General features: G+C 46.8%; 1 protein-coding gene and 1 long non-coding RNA gene across 5 annotated transcripts in view; one reads left to right on the top strand and one right to left on the bottom strand.

Moving 5' to 3' along the window:
- SLC38A7 (solute carrier family 38 member 7) overlaps positions 1-2242 on the top strand; it is a 16924-nt gene extending 14682 nt beyond the window's left edge. For 3 of the 4 annotated variants that reach the window (XM_082368971.1, XM_082368972.1, XM_082368975.1), the window contains one exon: positions 266-509. In XM_082368971.1, coding sequence (XP_082225097.1) covers positions 266-368 — 103 coding nt within the window. In that variant the 3' untranslated portion in view covers positions 369-509. Of the gene's footprint in view, positions 1-265 lie in introns of all 4 variants that reach the window. The other variant, XM_082368973.1, reaches the window with a different exon arrangement.
- The window catches only part of LOC309617209, a 34474-nt gene continuing 19023 nt past the window's right edge, over positions 2030-17480 (bottom strand). The window contains exon 2 of the long non-coding RNA XR_014237797.1: positions 2030-17472. This is a non-coding gene — a long non-coding RNA (uncharacterized lncRNA). The remainder of the gene's footprint in view (positions 17473-17480) is intronic.

A 17480-nucleotide genomic window follows, 5' to 3' on the forward strand; every position in this document is an offset into this window, starting at 1 on the left:
AATTCTGGTCCTGCCCTTGGTGTGCTGTGACCAGTCAATTAATCCCATTAGGTCTTGGCCTCTTTACCCATGGTCTAGGGATCATACACCCAGCCTCATAAACCGTTGTATGAAAGTCGTTGAGAAGTAGGAAGTGCTCTACCCACAGGAGAAGTGGTACAAGTAATTACAGTAATTAACTGATATATATATACATATATATGGAAGTCGGCAAAGTCACAAGTGGGTCGACTGACCAGGCCCTCTCTCACCCTCTGCTCTACAGCTGGTGGGCGATGGTCAGTTACGGAGTCCTCTTGGTCACCCTGGGAGCCTTCATCTTCGGGCAGACCACAGCCAACGCCATTTTTGTGGATCTCTTGGCATAACCACTGCCTCCCAGGGAATTCTTGGCCTTTGCCATTGGACCCTGGAACCCATCTCGTAGAGCTTCAGGACCACCCTGAGTCCGGCATCATTCCCCTCTACTGGTGGGATGACATCTGGACATCCTTTTCCAGGGACAGTTCTGGGGTGAAATCAGGCCCCACACCCCTGGACAGCTCAAACCCAGCTCCCTTCCTGCCCCCGCATCCTGGCAGTGCCATGGATGGTAGGAGAGGAGGTCTCGTGTCACAGAATAACCTTCCCCCCTCTTCCACCTCTCAACTTCTCCATGCCTGGAAGCCATGGGTGAAGAGAGTCGGTAGGTCTTGGAAGGAACAACTCAGCCTGACTTCCCTCTGGAGAAAGAGTGTGGACCAAGGGCTGCCATCCTCCACAGAGAAGCCTGCCCTGGGTAGGGGCTGTGCTCATTACCCCGGGACTCAGTGCCTGCTCCAGTCTGTCGGCAGCCCAGGCAGCAGTGGCTTCCTCCGGCAAGTTCCAAGGGTAGCACTGAAGTCATACAGGTGCGCCGAGGCAGGCAGACTGATGCCTTGTCCACTGCCTCCTGGGCCTGCGGTGAGCCTGAGAGCCCTCTTGCCCGTGGCTGGTTGACATTTCCCAAGCCTTTTGGGGCCTCACCCTGTCTTTTTACCCAGACCTGATGGTCCAGGCACCCCTCTGTTCCTCCATCCCCAGACATCACCAAGTCTAATGTTTACAAACGGCGCCAGCCCAGCTCTGAGCCAGGGGCCAGGGGCCGTCCCGTGCCACGGTGCTGTGAGTAGGCCTCCCTTACCTTTCCCCAAGGCGGGGAGCGTGCTTTTCTCTCTCAGATCCCTGATGGCTCCCTCTTTTCAGAGGCACAGGGGTGGGTGAGGGAGCATGCTGGGGACCCCATACAGGCTGGGCTGGTGAGGATCAAGGTGAACCTGTCTGGCATCTTCACTTTGAATGGCTGCTTCTCTTCTCCCTGCCCTGCACGTCCCCCACTTCCCTGCCAACCCAGCCTGGTACCCTGGAGACAAGAAAGGCAGCTGAGTGGCCACTGACGGGGCAACATCTGAGTGTAGTCACGCCAGCCTAAAAGTTTCCCTTCCAGTGTGGATCTTGTCTGCTCCTGTCCCCCATCACCTCTTCACCACCACCCCATTTTTCTATGTAGCTCAGTCTCTCCTGTTCACATAAGTATGGGGGTGGGGGTGGACCAAACCCTCTCTGAGCGTCCACTTCCTCAGCTCCACACGTCTACCAGGCCTGGCCTCGGAGGCCTGTCGGTCACACTGAGGTCACGCCTACGTTGTGCCCCGGGGTGGGTGAGGAAGGATATCTTCCCCTTTCATATTTTGAACACCTTGGCCACTCACTTAGGCCAACCCTAGGCACCGTATCAGGCTTCCTCTGCCTGGAACACCCAGCATTTTCCCCGGCCCCTCGTGCCTAAAACCGCTGAATGCAGTGGTGGGGTGAGAGGGATCCCTGCCCTCTGGGCCGTGAGACCGAAGAAGCAGAGCCTGGTTGGGGCCAAACAGGCTTCTGCTCAGACCCCCGGACTGGGTGACCTGCCTTTCCTCACGTTCCCTGGGGGCCAGACCCACGTGGCCGTTTTCTCAGTCTGCTGCACAGCACCAGGCCCTGCCAGTGCCCACCCCGGATACAGTTAGGAGGACGGCCCATCATCAGCAGGGCTGCACTGCCTCCTAATGTTGGATTTCAGTGAGGGGTGGGGGGATGTAAGGGGAAAATGAGCTGGAATCTGGCCTAACCTCAGGAGCACCTTCCCCTGCCCTCTCTGCCAGGGCATTTTACTGTTTTCTTTTCTACTTGTGCACATTCAGACCAGGGAGGATGGTTAATAAAAAGGGACTTGTGCTGCTGAGCTGCGTGGCCTGTGTCTGGTGCCAGGGACAGTCCAGGCCACTGACAGGAGGAAGACGGGCTGGAGTGGGAGTAGGGGTTGGGGTGCGATAAGGCCGTTTGGCCTCACCGTCTGTGACCCCTTACTCGAGAATGGGCCCATCACGCTCCCTTTCCCAAGCCGGAAACCTGCAAGTGGTTCTTAACACGTCTCTCTCCTTCCACATCCCATCAGACTTGGGACTCCACCTTGGTCTGTCCTGCTGCCTCTACCTTGGCTCAGGTCCTTCCTGTGTCTTCCCTGCACCACTGCAGCCTCAGATTAGCTTCTGTGTTGTATGTTCCTCCCTGACCTCAAGTTTTGGGGTGAGCTTCAAACCCCTGAGCATCCCCCCCTGCTTTGTCCTTTCAGAGGCAGGTGTTGAGAGCAGGCCCTACTGTCCTGGTTATGGAGCCTGTCACTGTGCTCAGTGCTGGGGAGAAGACATTCAGCAAAACACACCAGCTCTGCTGTCAGTCTACTGGGGAAGACTGATGCTTAGCAAGTCATCACAAATATAAACATGCAAGTTGTGATAAATGCCAAGAAGGGAAAATATAGAATGTTATATTTGGGGGTCTGGGGAGTCAAGGAAGGTTTCCTGGAGGAATTGACATATGAGCTGGCCCCTGAGTGATGAGTAGAATGAACTAAGTGAAGAGAGGTGGGGAGACCTTTCCAGGCTGTGGGAAATGCATGTGCAAATGCCCTGTGATGGGAGGAACATGGTCATCTGAGGAACTGGAAAGTGGCCATTGTCGGTGAAGCATTACCTGGGTGTGGGAGAGCAGCAGAGGTGAGAGCAGAGCATTCTGGGATGGTCTGCAATGGCTCCCCCTGGTCCTCAGAATAAAGTCGAACCAGCTCACCTTCTACCACACTCCCCATCCCTGTTCGGGTATTTTGCAAAGATCCCTCCCTCCTGGTGGAGGTGGGGACCCTCTCCAAGGAGGAAACATGTTGCAAGACTAGACAGGTGGGACAGCTTTGGGCCACGGTTCGCACCTGCCTAGTGGGCCAAGAGCTTGAGGTTTGGTTTCACTTTCTCTGAGTGAACAGAGGGAAGGAAAGGTTACATCTAGGCCACAGGCAAATGCACAGCCAAATTCATCCATTCAAGTCAAGACTTGTAAGCACTTAATCAATGTCTGTCTCCCCGTTAGACTGTAAGTTCCATGGGAGCAGGGTCACATCTCCCTTGTCCATCAGGTATCTTAGCCAGGGCCTGGCACATAGTCAGCAAGTGTTCAATAGTTGTTGAACGAATGAATGAATGAATATCAACTAACACTTGTTGATTTTGTACTTTGTGCCCGCACTTAACTTGCATCATTCACATTCGGTCTTCATGACAACTCTCTGCAAAAGTGAAAGCTGAGAGGTGTTACATAGTTTGCCCAGGGAGTAAAATTGGAGCCCTCTTGCCGTGCATGAATGAACAAGTGAGCAGAGGGCTCTGTCAGTCTGGTGATTTCTGACCCCGGAAGGCAAGCTCAGGAACCTCCAGCCCTCATGCTGGCACCAACATCAGATCCTAAAACCTTTGACTTACTGTCCCATCCAAACCATGTCAAGTGGTGGGATGCCTGCTGGCTGGTGGCTCTGGGCAAGTCGCTTCCCCTCTCTGGGCTTCTGTTTCCAGATCTCTAACATGGGACTGATCATCACTGACCTTATTTACCTCCCAGGATAAAGGAGAGCCAATGTCAAGAAAGTACATAAAAAAAATGACAGAAGTGCTTTATAACCAGAAATCCGCGTTTACAGAAGAAATGCGAAAACTCACGTTTCTCCTCAGGAGGACACAGGCAGAGGTTCCCCTACCACTTCCTGGGAGTCAGGGTACTTCTCAATCTTTAATGTGCATACAAAATTTTTACCTCCTTAGGATACAAATTCTGATTCAGTAGATCTGGAGTGGGGCCTGCAGTCTGCGTTGTTAACGCTCCCAGCTTCGCCCATGCTTTGGTCCTTGGACTGCACTTTGAGTAGCAGGGGACTGGTGGACAGAGCAAAGGCTTTGGCTTCAGACAGACCTGGGGTGGATCTCAGCAGTGCCTCTTTACAGTGGGAACTCAGAAATTAGTTCACTTCTCTGAACCCCTCTCCTCGACTATAAAGTAGGAGTGATGGTGCCCATCTTACAGATGCAAATATTATAAATCCAAGGACAAATGGCATAATATACGTGAAATGCCTGGCAGATAGCAGGGATTATGTTGGTCATTTCCCTGTACTGGAAAGAAGGGGTGGGGTGGGGGGGTAACTGCAGTTTCTTCCTTTAGTCAATAGAGGTCACCTCTGAATAATTTTGGCTTATGAAAGTGGGGAGCCTATGGCCTCAGAGGACAGTCCAGTCCTGAGTCATTGGGGTTCCTGGTGATCTGCTGCCTAGCACTTCTGAATGATGTCCCTATACTGGGGCAGGGCCACTTCTAGGTCATGGCCTCCAATCTGGTGGGGGAATCAGACCAATCAAATAATCACAGAAACTAACTGTGTAGGTACATGTGCTAGATGTAGATTCAATATTACAAATCCAGATTTGGTAATTCATTGCTGTGATACAATGAAAAAATTTTCCGTAGGTGTGGAGGAAGGCCAGAGACATTGTAGTCAGGAAGAAGGAAGAAGGCAGAAGGCAGACACCCTGTCCTCCGAATACTTTGTGTTTCCTGAGGGGGCAGTGGGGTGGGGAGGGGGGGAGGAGTAGGCACAAGATGCCTATTTGGATATTCTTCCATTAAAAATGAAATTGATGTGTTTCCAGTCCAACATGTAAGAAGCTTGGAAGTGGCCACTCCATCCTAACAACAAGTAAAAAGTTGAACAAACCGAAAAGTCAACTCTTCTTAGATATGTACAATAAGTCAGATTATAAGGCACACCTATAAGGCACACCACTGCCCCCAGAATTCGAGAGTGAGTCAGACAAATACAGAGCAGAAACCCACAAGCAGAAACCTCTGGGAGTCAGTGCCAGGGTAAGGAAACCTGAAATGTAATTGATGAATTGCTGGAGGCTCAGTGTGGACAAATCTGAGAAATAAAAACACCAAGGAAGGGCTTCCCCGGTGGCACAGTGGTTAAGAATCCACCTGCCAATGCAGGGGACATGGGTTCGATCCCTGGTCTGGGAAGATCCCACATGCCACAGAGTAACTAAGCCCGTGAGCCACAACTACTGAGCCTGCGTGCCACAACTACTGAAACCCGTGCGCCTAGAGCCAGTGCTCCGCAATGAGAAGCCACCACAGTGAGAAGCCCGCGCACCGCAATGAAGAGTAGCTCCCGCTCGCTGCAACTAGAGAAAGCCCGCGTGCAGCAATGAAGACCCAGTGCAGCCAAAAAAAAACACCAAGGAACCCAGTCCTATTGGGGGAAGGGAGCATACTTTGTGACTTTGTGGGTTTTACCTGAAGCTCTACCAGGTTCTCATAGTAAACATCAGAAAAAAATCCCTCATGTTTCCAGCAGAGGAGGGTAAAAGGAACCATTTTGAAATGTGCTAGAGCATTCTGTTCTTGTTAACAAGATATGCCCTCAGGAGACACTTAAAATTTAACCAGAGCCTAACCTACTGGGATTTTATCAGAGCCTAACAGACCTATGGGAAGGGAAACACACAACTCCATCCCACTCTAGCCACCCTGGGGGCACTGGAGGGAGAAGGTAAGTGAAGTCCATAGTCCTTCTCTTAGTGAGCCAGTCCATCACAGGCTCACTAAGAGACTGTGATCCAGTCATAGGACTACAGGACACTTCCCCTTCCCTTACACCTTGCAGCCTTATTACTAAAGGCCAATCTACAGCAGTTCCTTTTACCTAGTACATTATGTCTGGCTATCAAGAAAAAATTACAAGATATACTAAAAAGGCAAAAAACATAGTTTTAAGAGACAGAGCAAGCATCAGAGCTAGACTCAGATATGGCAAGAGTGTTAGAATTATCAGACCAGGAATTTTAACAACTATGGTTAAGATGCTAAGGGCTCTCATGGATGAAGCAGACAGCCTGCAAGAACAGATAGATGGGCAATGTAAGCAGAGAGATGGAAATTCTAAGAAAGAACCAAAAAGAAATGCTAGAGATAAAAAACACTGTAGGAGAGATGAAGAATGCCTAAACTGTACAGACTGGATACAACTTAGGAAAGAATCTCTGAGCTTCAGGATATCTCAATAGAAACCTCCAAAACTGAAAAACAAATAGGAAAAAAAAAAAAAAAGTCTGTGGAAAAACAAAAGGAATAATGTACACAGAATGGGAATATCAGAAGGAAAAGAGAGAAAGGAACAGAAAAATATTTGAAACAATAATGACAGAATTTCCCCCAAATTAATTTCAGGCACCTGATTAATTAATGACAGACCAGGAAGCTCAGAGAACACCCAGCAGGATAAATGCCGAAAAAATGACACCAATTCATATCATTTTCAAAAACTACAAAAAATCAAAGATAAAGAGAAAGTCCTGAAAGAAGCCAGAGGGAAAAAAATGGCTATAGAGACGCAAAGATTAAGAATTACAAGGGAATTCCTTGGCGGTCCAGTGGTTAGGACTCGGCACTTTCACTGCCAGGGGCTGGGTTCAATCCCTGGTCAGGGAACTAAGATCCCACAAGCCTCACAGTGTGGCCAAAAAAAAAAAAAAAAGAATTACTGTTGACCCTTGAACAGTATGAGGGCTAGGGGCTCCAACCCTCTACATACTTGAAAATCTCCCTATAATTTATAGTCAGCCCTCTGTATCCGAGGTTCCTCCATATCCGTGGTTCTGCATCTAAAGATTCAACCAACTGCAGATCGTGTAGTATTGTAGTATTTACTATAGAAAAAAGTTCACTACATATAGACCCTTGCAGTTCAAACCCATGTTGTTCCAGGGTCAACTGTACATCTGACTTCTCAGAAACTATGCAAGCATGAAGAGAGTTGAGTGAAATATTTTAAATGTTAAGAGAAACCTAGAATTCTATATCCTGTAAAATTATCCTTCAACAGTGAAAGAGAAATACTCTCTCAGACAAACAAAAACTGAGGGAATTTGTTGCCAGTAGACTTGCCTTGAAAGAAGTGTTAAAAGGAGTTCTTTAGAAAGAAGGGAATTTTTTTCTTTTTTGGCCATGCCACCCTGCTCTCGGGATCTTAGTTCCCCAACCAGGGCCCCCTACAGTGGAGCACAGAGTCCTAACCACTGGACCACCGAGGAATTCCTGAGAGAAGGGAAATTAAATGAAGCAGATATCACAATTATAGAGCAAGAAGAGAATGCTTTGAAAAATGAACAAAATGAAAACTAGCACCTAAAAATTAAAAGTATGATTGCCAAATTTAAAAATAAATCAAAAGAAGAGTTAAAGCTAGTTAAGAAAATCCCCCGGAAAGCAGAACAAAAAGACAGAGATGGAGGGAATTCCCTGGCTGTCCAGTGGTTAGGACTCAGTGCTTTCACTGACAAAGAGATGGGAAAGAATAGATAAGAAAATTAGAGTTTCAACTCAGATCCAACATCTGACTAGCAGGAGTTCCAGAAATAGAGAAGAGAGAAAATGGGCAGGGGCAGGAAGTGGGAGAGCAGAGAAAGACAGATATTACCAAAGAAATAACTCAAAATTTTGCAGAACTGAAAGATATGAGTCTCCATATTTGAGCCAGTAAACTGAATTTTAAGAGCTGCACACTGGAAATAAAGAGAAAATCTTAGATTTTCTGAGATAGTGGTGGGCAGGGAGGGCATGCTTCTTGGCATCACTGCAAGCGAGAAGATAACACATCAATGCCTTCATAATTTTTGAGTGAAACTTTTCAACCTAGATTTCAGTGCGCAACCAAACCTTCAATCAAGAGTGAGACTGAAGGGGCTTCCCTGGTGGCGCAGGGGTTGAGAATCCGCCTGCCAGTGCAGGGAACACGGGTTCGATCCCTGGTCCGGGAAGATCCCACATGCCGCGGAGCAACTAAGCTCCTGCGCCACAACTACTGAGCCTGTGCTCTAGAGCCCGTGAGCCACAACTACTGAGCCCACATGCTGCAACTACTGAAGCCCACGCGCCTAGAGCCCGCGCTCTGCAGCAAGAGAACCCACCGCAACGAGAAGCCCGCGCACTGCAATGAAGAGTAGCCCCCGCTTGCCGCAATTAGAGAAAGCCCGCACGCAGCCACACAGACCCAACACAGCCAAAATAAATTAAAAAAAAAAAAAAAAAAAAAAAAAGAGTGAGACTGAAATAAAAATATTTCCAAATAAGTAAAGGGTAAATAAATTTACATCCTGTGTAGCCTTTCTCAGAAAGTCACTGCAGAATATGCTTCAGCAAAACAGTTGTAAAGCAAGAAAGTGGAAGGCAAAGCATCCAGGAAACCAAGAATCTACCTCAGAAGAACCAAATGATGGCTTCCAAATAGCAGCTGGGCAGCTGACCAAAATGTGGCCAGTTCAGTTGAAGCAGGAATAAGGAGAGCAATCAAAGGAAGGTCTCCAGGGAAAAAATAAAACTAAGAGGTTATCCGACTTGTCTAAGCATTTGGAATAATTACTGACAGATCTGTTGGAGCATTTGGGTAAGTATGTATATAACAAAGCAAATGGGAAAATATGGCCATTATTAACCACAGGAAAAACAAACAAGTTTTACAAAGAAGGAAAGGTAATCATAGTAAACTATCAATACTTTTTTTTTTTAATTTATTTTATTATTTATGTATTTATTTATTTAGGCTGCGCTGGGTCTTAGTTGTGGCATGAGGGATCTTTAGTTGCGGCATGCGAACTCTTAGTTGCCGCATGCATGAGGGATCTGGTTCCCCAACCAGGGATCTAACCCAGGCCCCCTGCATTGGGAGCAGAGTCTTACTCACTGGACCACCAGGGAAGTACCTAAACTATCAATACGCAGCACAGCAGTGAACAATATTTACATACTCATAATAATGTACATACTGATTATTTAACCCTAAGGGCTGTATTGTAACAGAACCTCATTTTAAAAGCGGAGGAAGGGACTTCAGGGTGCAGGTGTAAGAAAGCTAAATCTTTAATCAATAATTACTGCTTTTAATTTTTAAACCACAAAATAGCAGTATAAGCACATTATCTTAAAATAGTGAGATAAATGCCAAAAGAAACAGCTTAAAAGAGATGCATGTAGGCAACACAACGAGCTAGAGGTGGGCAAAGCTGGGACAAAGGACTGCTGGCATTTGATATGAGCTTTTTTTAAAAAATATATTTATTTATTTATTTTTGGCTGTGTTGGGTCTTAGTTGTGGCACGCGGGCTTCTCTCTAGTTGTGGTGCGTGGGCTTAGTTGCTCCGCAGTATGTGGGATCTTAGCTCCCCAATCAGGGATCGAACCCATGTCCCCTGCATTGGAAGGCAGATTCTTAACCACTGGACCATCAGGGAAGTCCTGGATATGAGCTTTTTATTACCACTGGATTTATAAAACAAAATGCATGACTAGTTGGGGTTTTTTTAAACTTACAATTATTTTTATACTTACAATAGCCAAGATATGGAGGCAACCTAAGGGCCCAGTGATAGATGAATGGATAAAGAAGATGTGCTGTACATATTTTATTTATTTATTTATTATATACAATGAAATATTTCTCAGCCATAAAAAAGAATGAAATCTTGCCATTTGTGACAACATGGATGGACCTAGAGGGTATTATGCTAAGTGAAATAAGTCAGACAGAGAAAGACAATATATGATTTCAATTATTTGTGGAATCTTAAAAACAAACAAACAAACACAACAAAACAGAAACAGCATCATAGATACAAAGAACAAACAGGTGGTTGCCAGAGGAGTAGGGTGGGTAGATAAGAAAAATAGGTGGGGGAGATTAAAAGGTACAAACTTTCCGTTACAAAATAAATGAATCATAGGTATGAAATGTACAGTGTGAGGAATACTGTCAATAATTATGTAATATCTTTATATGGTGAAAGATGGTTACTAGATTTATCGTGGTGATCATTTTGAAATGTGTAGAAATATCAAATCACTATATTGTGCATCCGGAAGTAACATAGTGTTTTAGGTCAATTATACTTCAAAAAACAAACTAAATCATAGAAAAAGAGATCATTACCAGAGGCGGGGATCAGGGGAGAGGGAGTTGGATGAAAGTAGTCAAAAGGTACAAACTTCTAGTTATAAATCAGTACCAGAGATATAATGTATAATATGATAAATATAATTAACACTGTTGCATGTCTATCTATGAAAGTTGTCAGAGGGACTTCCCTGCCTGTCCAGTGGTTAAGACTCTGTACTTCCACTGCAGTGGGCAAGGGTTCAACCCCTGGTCTGGGAACTAAGATCCCATATGCCGCAGGGTGTGGTCCAAAAAAAAAAGTTAAAAAAAAGTGATCATAAAACAAAATTTTTTTTTTTTTGCCACACTGAGCAGCATGCAGGATCCTAGTTCCCCAACCAAGGGTCGAACCTGTGCCCCCTGCAGTGGGAGCGTGGAGTCCTAACCACAGGGCCACCAGGGAAGTCCTCAAACAATTTTTTTTAAATAAGAGAAGTAAAAATTGAACATCTGCTATAGGCCATGTTCGAATTCTAGCTTTGCTGCTTCTCATGAGGCCTTAGGCAGTTAGTTTAACTTTATGGGCCCTGATTTCCTTATCCACACGTTACAATACTTGTTGCAGCGAAGACGCTTGGCAGCCTTCTCCATTCTTCAATAAACAATACAACTTGTGAAATAATAAAAAATAATTATATTGGTCTCTGCCCCATTTCTGGCATAGAGCTCCTAAAACTTCTGTAATTTCCTAAATGATAAGGGTACTTAGGAGCATTTTTTGTTCTAATATTTGGTCTTGGACCCTGGTTCCTGACACAGACCTCCTAAATCCCTTGGAATTTCCTGGGCAATAGGAGTGTCTTTTGTTCTAATGAGGCAATGATTGGGGGGCTCCTGGATAACTTCAGGATTGGAGCAGGTCACCAGAAAGACCACACGCCATGATCAGAAACTTGGAACTTTCAGCCCCAGCCCCCCAACCTCTGGGAAGGGGAGAGGAGCTGGAGATTGAGTTAATGATCAATCATGCCTATGTGATGAAGCCCCCACAGAAATCCTCGCACTACATGGTTGGAAGAGGTTCTGAGTTGGTGGACACATCCACGTGCCAGTAGGGTGGTACATCCTGACTCCACGGGGACAGACGCTCCTGCACGTGGGACCCTTCTGAACCTCATCCTATGTACCTCTTCATCCTGGCCATTCATCTGTATCTTTTATAATATCTTTTACAATAAACCAGTAAACGTAAGTAAATGTTCCCCTGAGTTCTGTAAGTCATTCTAGCAAACTACTGACCTCTGAGGTGGGAGTCGTGGGAACCCCAATTTATAGCTGGTCACCAGATTCAAGTGGGGGGAGCTAGACCCACCTCTCCAAGAGAGAAGTGACAAAGAATTTGTGGCCATCTTTATCTACCACATAATCTGGAAAATATACATAAATACTTAGCTCAAAGGGTTGTTACAAAAATTATACTGGATTTATAAAAAATGCCTTGCCTATACTGAGGAATAAACAAATAAATGTTTTATTATCGTAATTCTTTTAAAAAGGTCATATTTAGCATTAAAGGGTGCCTTTTTTTTTTTCTTTTTTCTTTTTGGCCCCATAGCTTGCAGGATCTCAGTTCCCTGACCAGGGATTGAACCCAGGCAATGGCAGTGAAAGCCTGGAATCCTAACCACTAGGCCACCAGGGAACTCCCGGAGGGTACTTTAATTAAGATAGAATTCTTCACTTAGAAGAGTTCACCTCAAGTCTCTCTAAACAGCAAACTCTTCCTGGGAAAGAGGACTTGGGTCATGTGTCATTTCACTGACATCCTACTAGCTAGAACTGCACCATTCATACTCACTGAGGTGTCTTTTGAAGGCCCTACGTGGAGAAAGAGGCTCTTGCTTGGAACGTGACCAGCTCCATCTCCTGGAGGGGCAGTGGTTGGAGCAGGGGCCAATTAAGATGAGATGACCTCCCCTGGGCTTGGCTCTTAATGTCCAAAAATGAGGTTGGGGGAATGAGGAGGTGTGTCCACGGGCCACTTGTTAGTTTATTCTCCGTGAGATTGATTCTGTGGTCCCTCCCAGCTCTGGCAGATTATATTGTCCTCAGCCTTTTCCTCCTCAATTCCTTATCCAGGGGTTGTAAATAGAACCCACTGTGCGCTTATCTTTTAAAAAGAAGAAGGAGGAGAAGGAGAAGAAAGAAAAGAAAGGGAGGAGAGAGAGAGAGAGCGAGAGGAGAAAAAAGGAAAGAAAAAAAGGAAGAAGAATTTTTAAATTACTTTCGGGCACAGAGCTCCTAAAACCCTTGGAATTTCCTAAGTGATTTAAAGTGTCTTTTGTTATGTTAATGAGATGACGTTTGGACTGCGCCTAAGGTTGGGGGCTGGTTGCCAGGAAACCAACTGTGTTATTAGAGGGTTTGAACGTTCAGTCCCACCCCCTGACCTCCAGGGAGGGGAGAGGGACTGGAGGTTGAATCTGCAGCCTAATGGCCAATGCCTTACTCAACCATGCCGATGGAAAAAAGCCTCTATAAAAACCCGGAGGATGCAGTTCAGAGATTCCAGGTTGGTGAACAGGTGGAGGTGCTGGGAGAGTGCTGTGGTTGGAGAGCATGCATGCTCCATGCCCTTTCCCCATACCTTGCCCTGTGCGTCTCTTCCATCTGGCTGTTCTTGTGTTACATCCTTTTACAATTAACTATTCATCTAGTTAAAAAAAAAAAAAAAAGAGGGACTTCCCTGGTGGCGCAGTGGTTAAGAATCTGCCTGCCAATGCAGGGGACACGGGTTCGAGCCCTGGTCAGGGAAGTTCCCACACGCCACAGAGCAACTAAGCCCGTGCGCCACAACTACTGAGCCTGCGCTCTAGAGCCTGCGAGCCACAACTACTGAAGCCCGTGTGCCTAGAGCCAGTGCTCTGCAACAAGAGAAGCCACTGCAATGAAAAGCCCACGCACCGCAACAAAGAGTAGCCCCCTCTCGCCACAACTAGAGAAAGCCCGCGTGCAGCAACGAAGACTCAACACAGCCAAAAAAGGAAAAAAAAAATAATTTTTAAGTTAAGAGCAATGACAGAAATCTGGATGTCCAGCTTCTCTGAGAAATTGGCATGTCTAGCAACACTGTCCTCCATCCTGTTTGGAAACCACCAGCTAGAGCTGGGTTTCCGTATAGTACCAACCTGGCAGCTTCTTTCACATATGTTCTCTGCCTGGCACCTGGGGATATCTGGGTTTTGGAGCCCTGCAATTAACCTTGAACCAAATCAGCCAATCCCAGCCCATCCAGGTGCTACCCTGCAACCCAGCATCTGCCCTGAGGTTCTGAAATGCCAGCGGCTGAGCAGGTGCCAGCACCAGAGCCAGCTGTCCTACCAGCCTCTGCCCAGAAGCTCAGGCTGACAAAGGGAATGGGACTGGCCAGGAACACTAGCCAGGACTGTGTAGGGAATGAAGTGAGAAAGATGTAGCCTCCCAGCTATACCATAAACTTTGGCTGTTCTCCGACCCCAACATCCTCCCTGCTTGTCTGGCTGCTTATGGTTAACAGAAGGCCAGGGAGACGCTGACTCTGCCTTCTTTTGAGCCAAGGCCCTGGGGCACCATGTATATTAGTATAAGGGAGGCTTCTGGGTGCTATGCTATTATGCTGGACCTCAAGTAACCAGAACCAGCAACCAACCATTCTGCTTAACTGAATTCCTGATTAACATGTATATCCCTAACCTGTATATCCTTAATGTTTAAAATTAAAAATTCCAAAATGCGTTAGGAATCCTTTCTTCTTTAGCAAAGAACATCTCATAAATACAATATATCTGAATCTTTCTTTGGGGACTTAAGGTCTGCCAGAGAGCTTCTTTACTTCCTTCTCTTCTTCCTTCCTTTCCTCCACAAGTTGTTTTTAAGCATCTATGATGTGTCACTCCCTGTTTAGGCTTGAGGACAGAGAGGTGCAGATAGCTGGCTGGAGTGGGTATTAACTAAAGAATATTCCTGAGATGCCACCACTGGTGGCCCAGTGGTTAAGACTCCATGCTCCCAATAAAGGGGGCTCGGGTTCAATCCCTGGTCAGGGAACTAGATCCCGCACGTGGCAACTAAAGATCCTGCACGCTGCAAAGAAGGTCCCACGTGCCACAACTAAGACCCAGTGCAACCAAATAAATAAATAAATAAATAAATATTAAAGAAAAAGAATATTCCTGAGAAATTGCCTTCATAGACTAAATTCTGAATCCTAGTCTGTTTCCTGTGGTTTTTTTTTTTTTTTTTACTATTCTGAGTAGAAAGCTCAGGAAAAAAAAAAGAAATCAACCTAATTGTGAGCTCTGGGTAGCCAAGTTCAAACCAATCAAGGTTTAACGGAGCAGGGCTGGGGCACGGGGAGACCCCAGATAATCAGAATAGAGCACAGGGCTGGAATTGGAGCGGTCTGAATTTGAGTCCTGGTTTTACCATATTCAGTTGGTAGGATCTTATATTCCCAAACTTTATTGAGCATTTACTATGCACTTGGCACTGTGTTCAACACATCCCATGCATTATCTCACTTGATAAGCGAACTCTAAAGTCACTGCCCAAGAAATCACAGGAGAGGCACTTTACCTCCCTGAGCCTGAATTTCTACATCTGCAAAATGGAAACAAAAATAGCATCTGACAGGTTTGTTGGGTGGATTAGGGTGGATTAAGTGAGCTCGGTGTTGCAAAGTCGTCAGCACTGGGCCTGGGCCAGGGTGTGTGCACAGCAGGTGTGGCAGCCAGGACAGGCCACTCCAAATGCATCCTGCCAAGGAGCTCTGCTGGGTAGTTAGGTTTTGGTTTTGATTCTTTCTTTCTTTATTAAAATCTTATCCCCCTTCTTCTTCTTTTTTTTTTTTTTTTGTCATTTTAAAGGGACTTTACGCTCCAGTTTGGCTGGGCTTCACTGCTTTCATTGAATCCCAGACACAGCTGCTCCCAGCCTACGAGGATCTTGCCTGCCAGGAGCTAAAACCTAACTTCACACAGTTTAATTAAGAGGATAGAAGACTGGAAATTCCCTGGTGGTCCAGGGGTTAGGGCTCCACACTTCCACTGCAGAGGGCACAGGTTCCATCCCTGGTCTGGGAAATAAGATCCCACAAACCACTCGGCGTGGCCAAAAAATAATAATAATTAAATTAAATTAAATCAAAAAAAAAAAAAGAAAAAAAAGAAATCTTCCAAGGTCCACTCCAGTGCTAAATGAGTGCTCCATCTCTTCACTGCTTGCCTGCCCTCAACAGGGTACAGGCAGTAAGGAAAGAGTCACTGTTAGTCCAAACAACGACTTGCTGTGCATCCCCACGCAGGTTTCTTTCCCTCTCAGGGCCTCAGGTTTCCTTCCTCTATAGTGGGAGGGTTGCAGCACATGACTGCTGAGGTCCTTCTGACTCGGGAACCCTGTGGTTCCAGCTGGAGTTTGCCACTAACTGTCCTGCAAACCCCTCCCAATCCCCAAGCCATCACATATGGCCGACAGGGCTGAAGCCAGGCCAGGAATCAGCGGTAAGAAATGGAGCAGCGCGAGCCCTCAATGAGGACCCCAGAAAACAAAGGGAGGGACTTCCCTGGTGGCGCAGTGGTTGAGAATCCGCCCGCCAATGCAGGGGACACGGGTTCAAGCCCTGGTCTGGGAAGATCCCACATGCCACAGAGCAACTAAGCCCGTGCGCCACAACTACTGAGCCTGCGCTCTAGAGCCCACGAGCCACAACTACTGAGCCCGTGTGCCTAGAGCCTGTACTCCACAACAAGAGAAGCCACCGTGGTGAGAAGCCCGCGCACCGCAACAAAGAGTAGCCCCCGCTCTCTGCAACTAGAGAAAGCCCGCGCGCATCAATGAAGACCCAACGCAGCCAAAAATAAATAAATTAATTAATTAAAAAAACAAACAAACAAAGGGAAGCCAACCTTTCCACGCCAACACAGGGCTCCTGTCGGGGGGAAGAGGAAGGAAGGCCCACTTCCAAGCAGCTGGGCCATTTCCTGGCCACAGGATCTGCCACATCATTTGTGGGGCCCTTGTGCAAAAGTTATTAAGAATTCAAGACAGTGACAGCAGACCAGTCAACCAAGAGTGGGGACCTTCTAAACACAAGGCCCTGTGTGACTGCACAGACCACATGTCCATGAAGCTGGCCTGCCTGGAAACCCTGGGACACGGTGCCAGAAGATCACTTCCTCTTTCTCCTGCAGGTTTGTGGACTCCCAAGGGAATCCCTCACTGGACCATCTGATGCGCTAGCTGAATGGCAGTCTGGGCTGGAGTTCCACTGAGGGAATTCTGGCTGAGGTGGGCCCAGCTGGGTGAGGCAGGGGCTTCCTGGGAGCAGTGTTGGGGTGGGGCAGGAGGGATGAAGGCCACCTGGTCTACTTTTTCCTTGATGATCTAAGCCAGAGCTATAGTGAAGTTCCCTAAGGAGCCCTGCTCGATCTAGTGCCAGGTGGTGAGGGTTGGAGAACTAGACTCAGGCCTTCAGAGCCAGAAAATCTGGGAGAGCAACAGAACAGCCAGCAGCTCAATGTGGTGGAAAGAACGCTGGACTTAAGATTCAGGAGGCATGAACTGTAGTTGGTGTCACCTTGGGCTGGTCACTCCCCCTCTCTGAGTCCCAGTATTTTCACCGATCAATTGCCTTATGGACTTTTTAGCATCAGGTGAGTAAAATTCCATGGAAAGCAAACCATCCTGAGCATGACTAAAAGTTGCAGGGTCAGTTAACATGCTGCGATAAGACAGAGGTGGTTCAAGCCCCATCTCCAACATCTTCCAGCTGTGGGAACTTGGACGAGTTACTTAACCTCTCTTTGCAGGCCTCAGTGAAAGGGATGACAATAATATTAGTATTGTGAAGATTTAGATCATTCAGGAGAAGTGTAGCATAATATGTGCCTTGGAAACAGACTGACTAGTTCAAATGTGGGCTCTGCCATAAACTAGCTATATGGCTTTAGGTAAATAAACCTGGTTGGGCCTCAGTTTTCTCATCTGAGAAATGGGAATAATAAAAGAACCTACTTCATGGGAATTCCCTGGCAGTCCAGTGGTTAGGACTCCACGCTTTCACTGCCGAGGGCCTGGGATCAGTCCCTGGTCAGGGAACTAGAATCCTGCAAGCTGCGCGGTGTGGCCTAAAAAA

Source organism: Balaenoptera borealis (genome assembly GCF_965194805.1).
Source record: "Balaenoptera borealis genome assembly, chromosome: 19".
Classification (NCBI taxonomy): domain Eukaryota; kingdom Metazoa; phylum Chordata; class Mammalia; order Artiodactyla; family Balaenopteridae; genus Balaenoptera; species Balaenoptera borealis.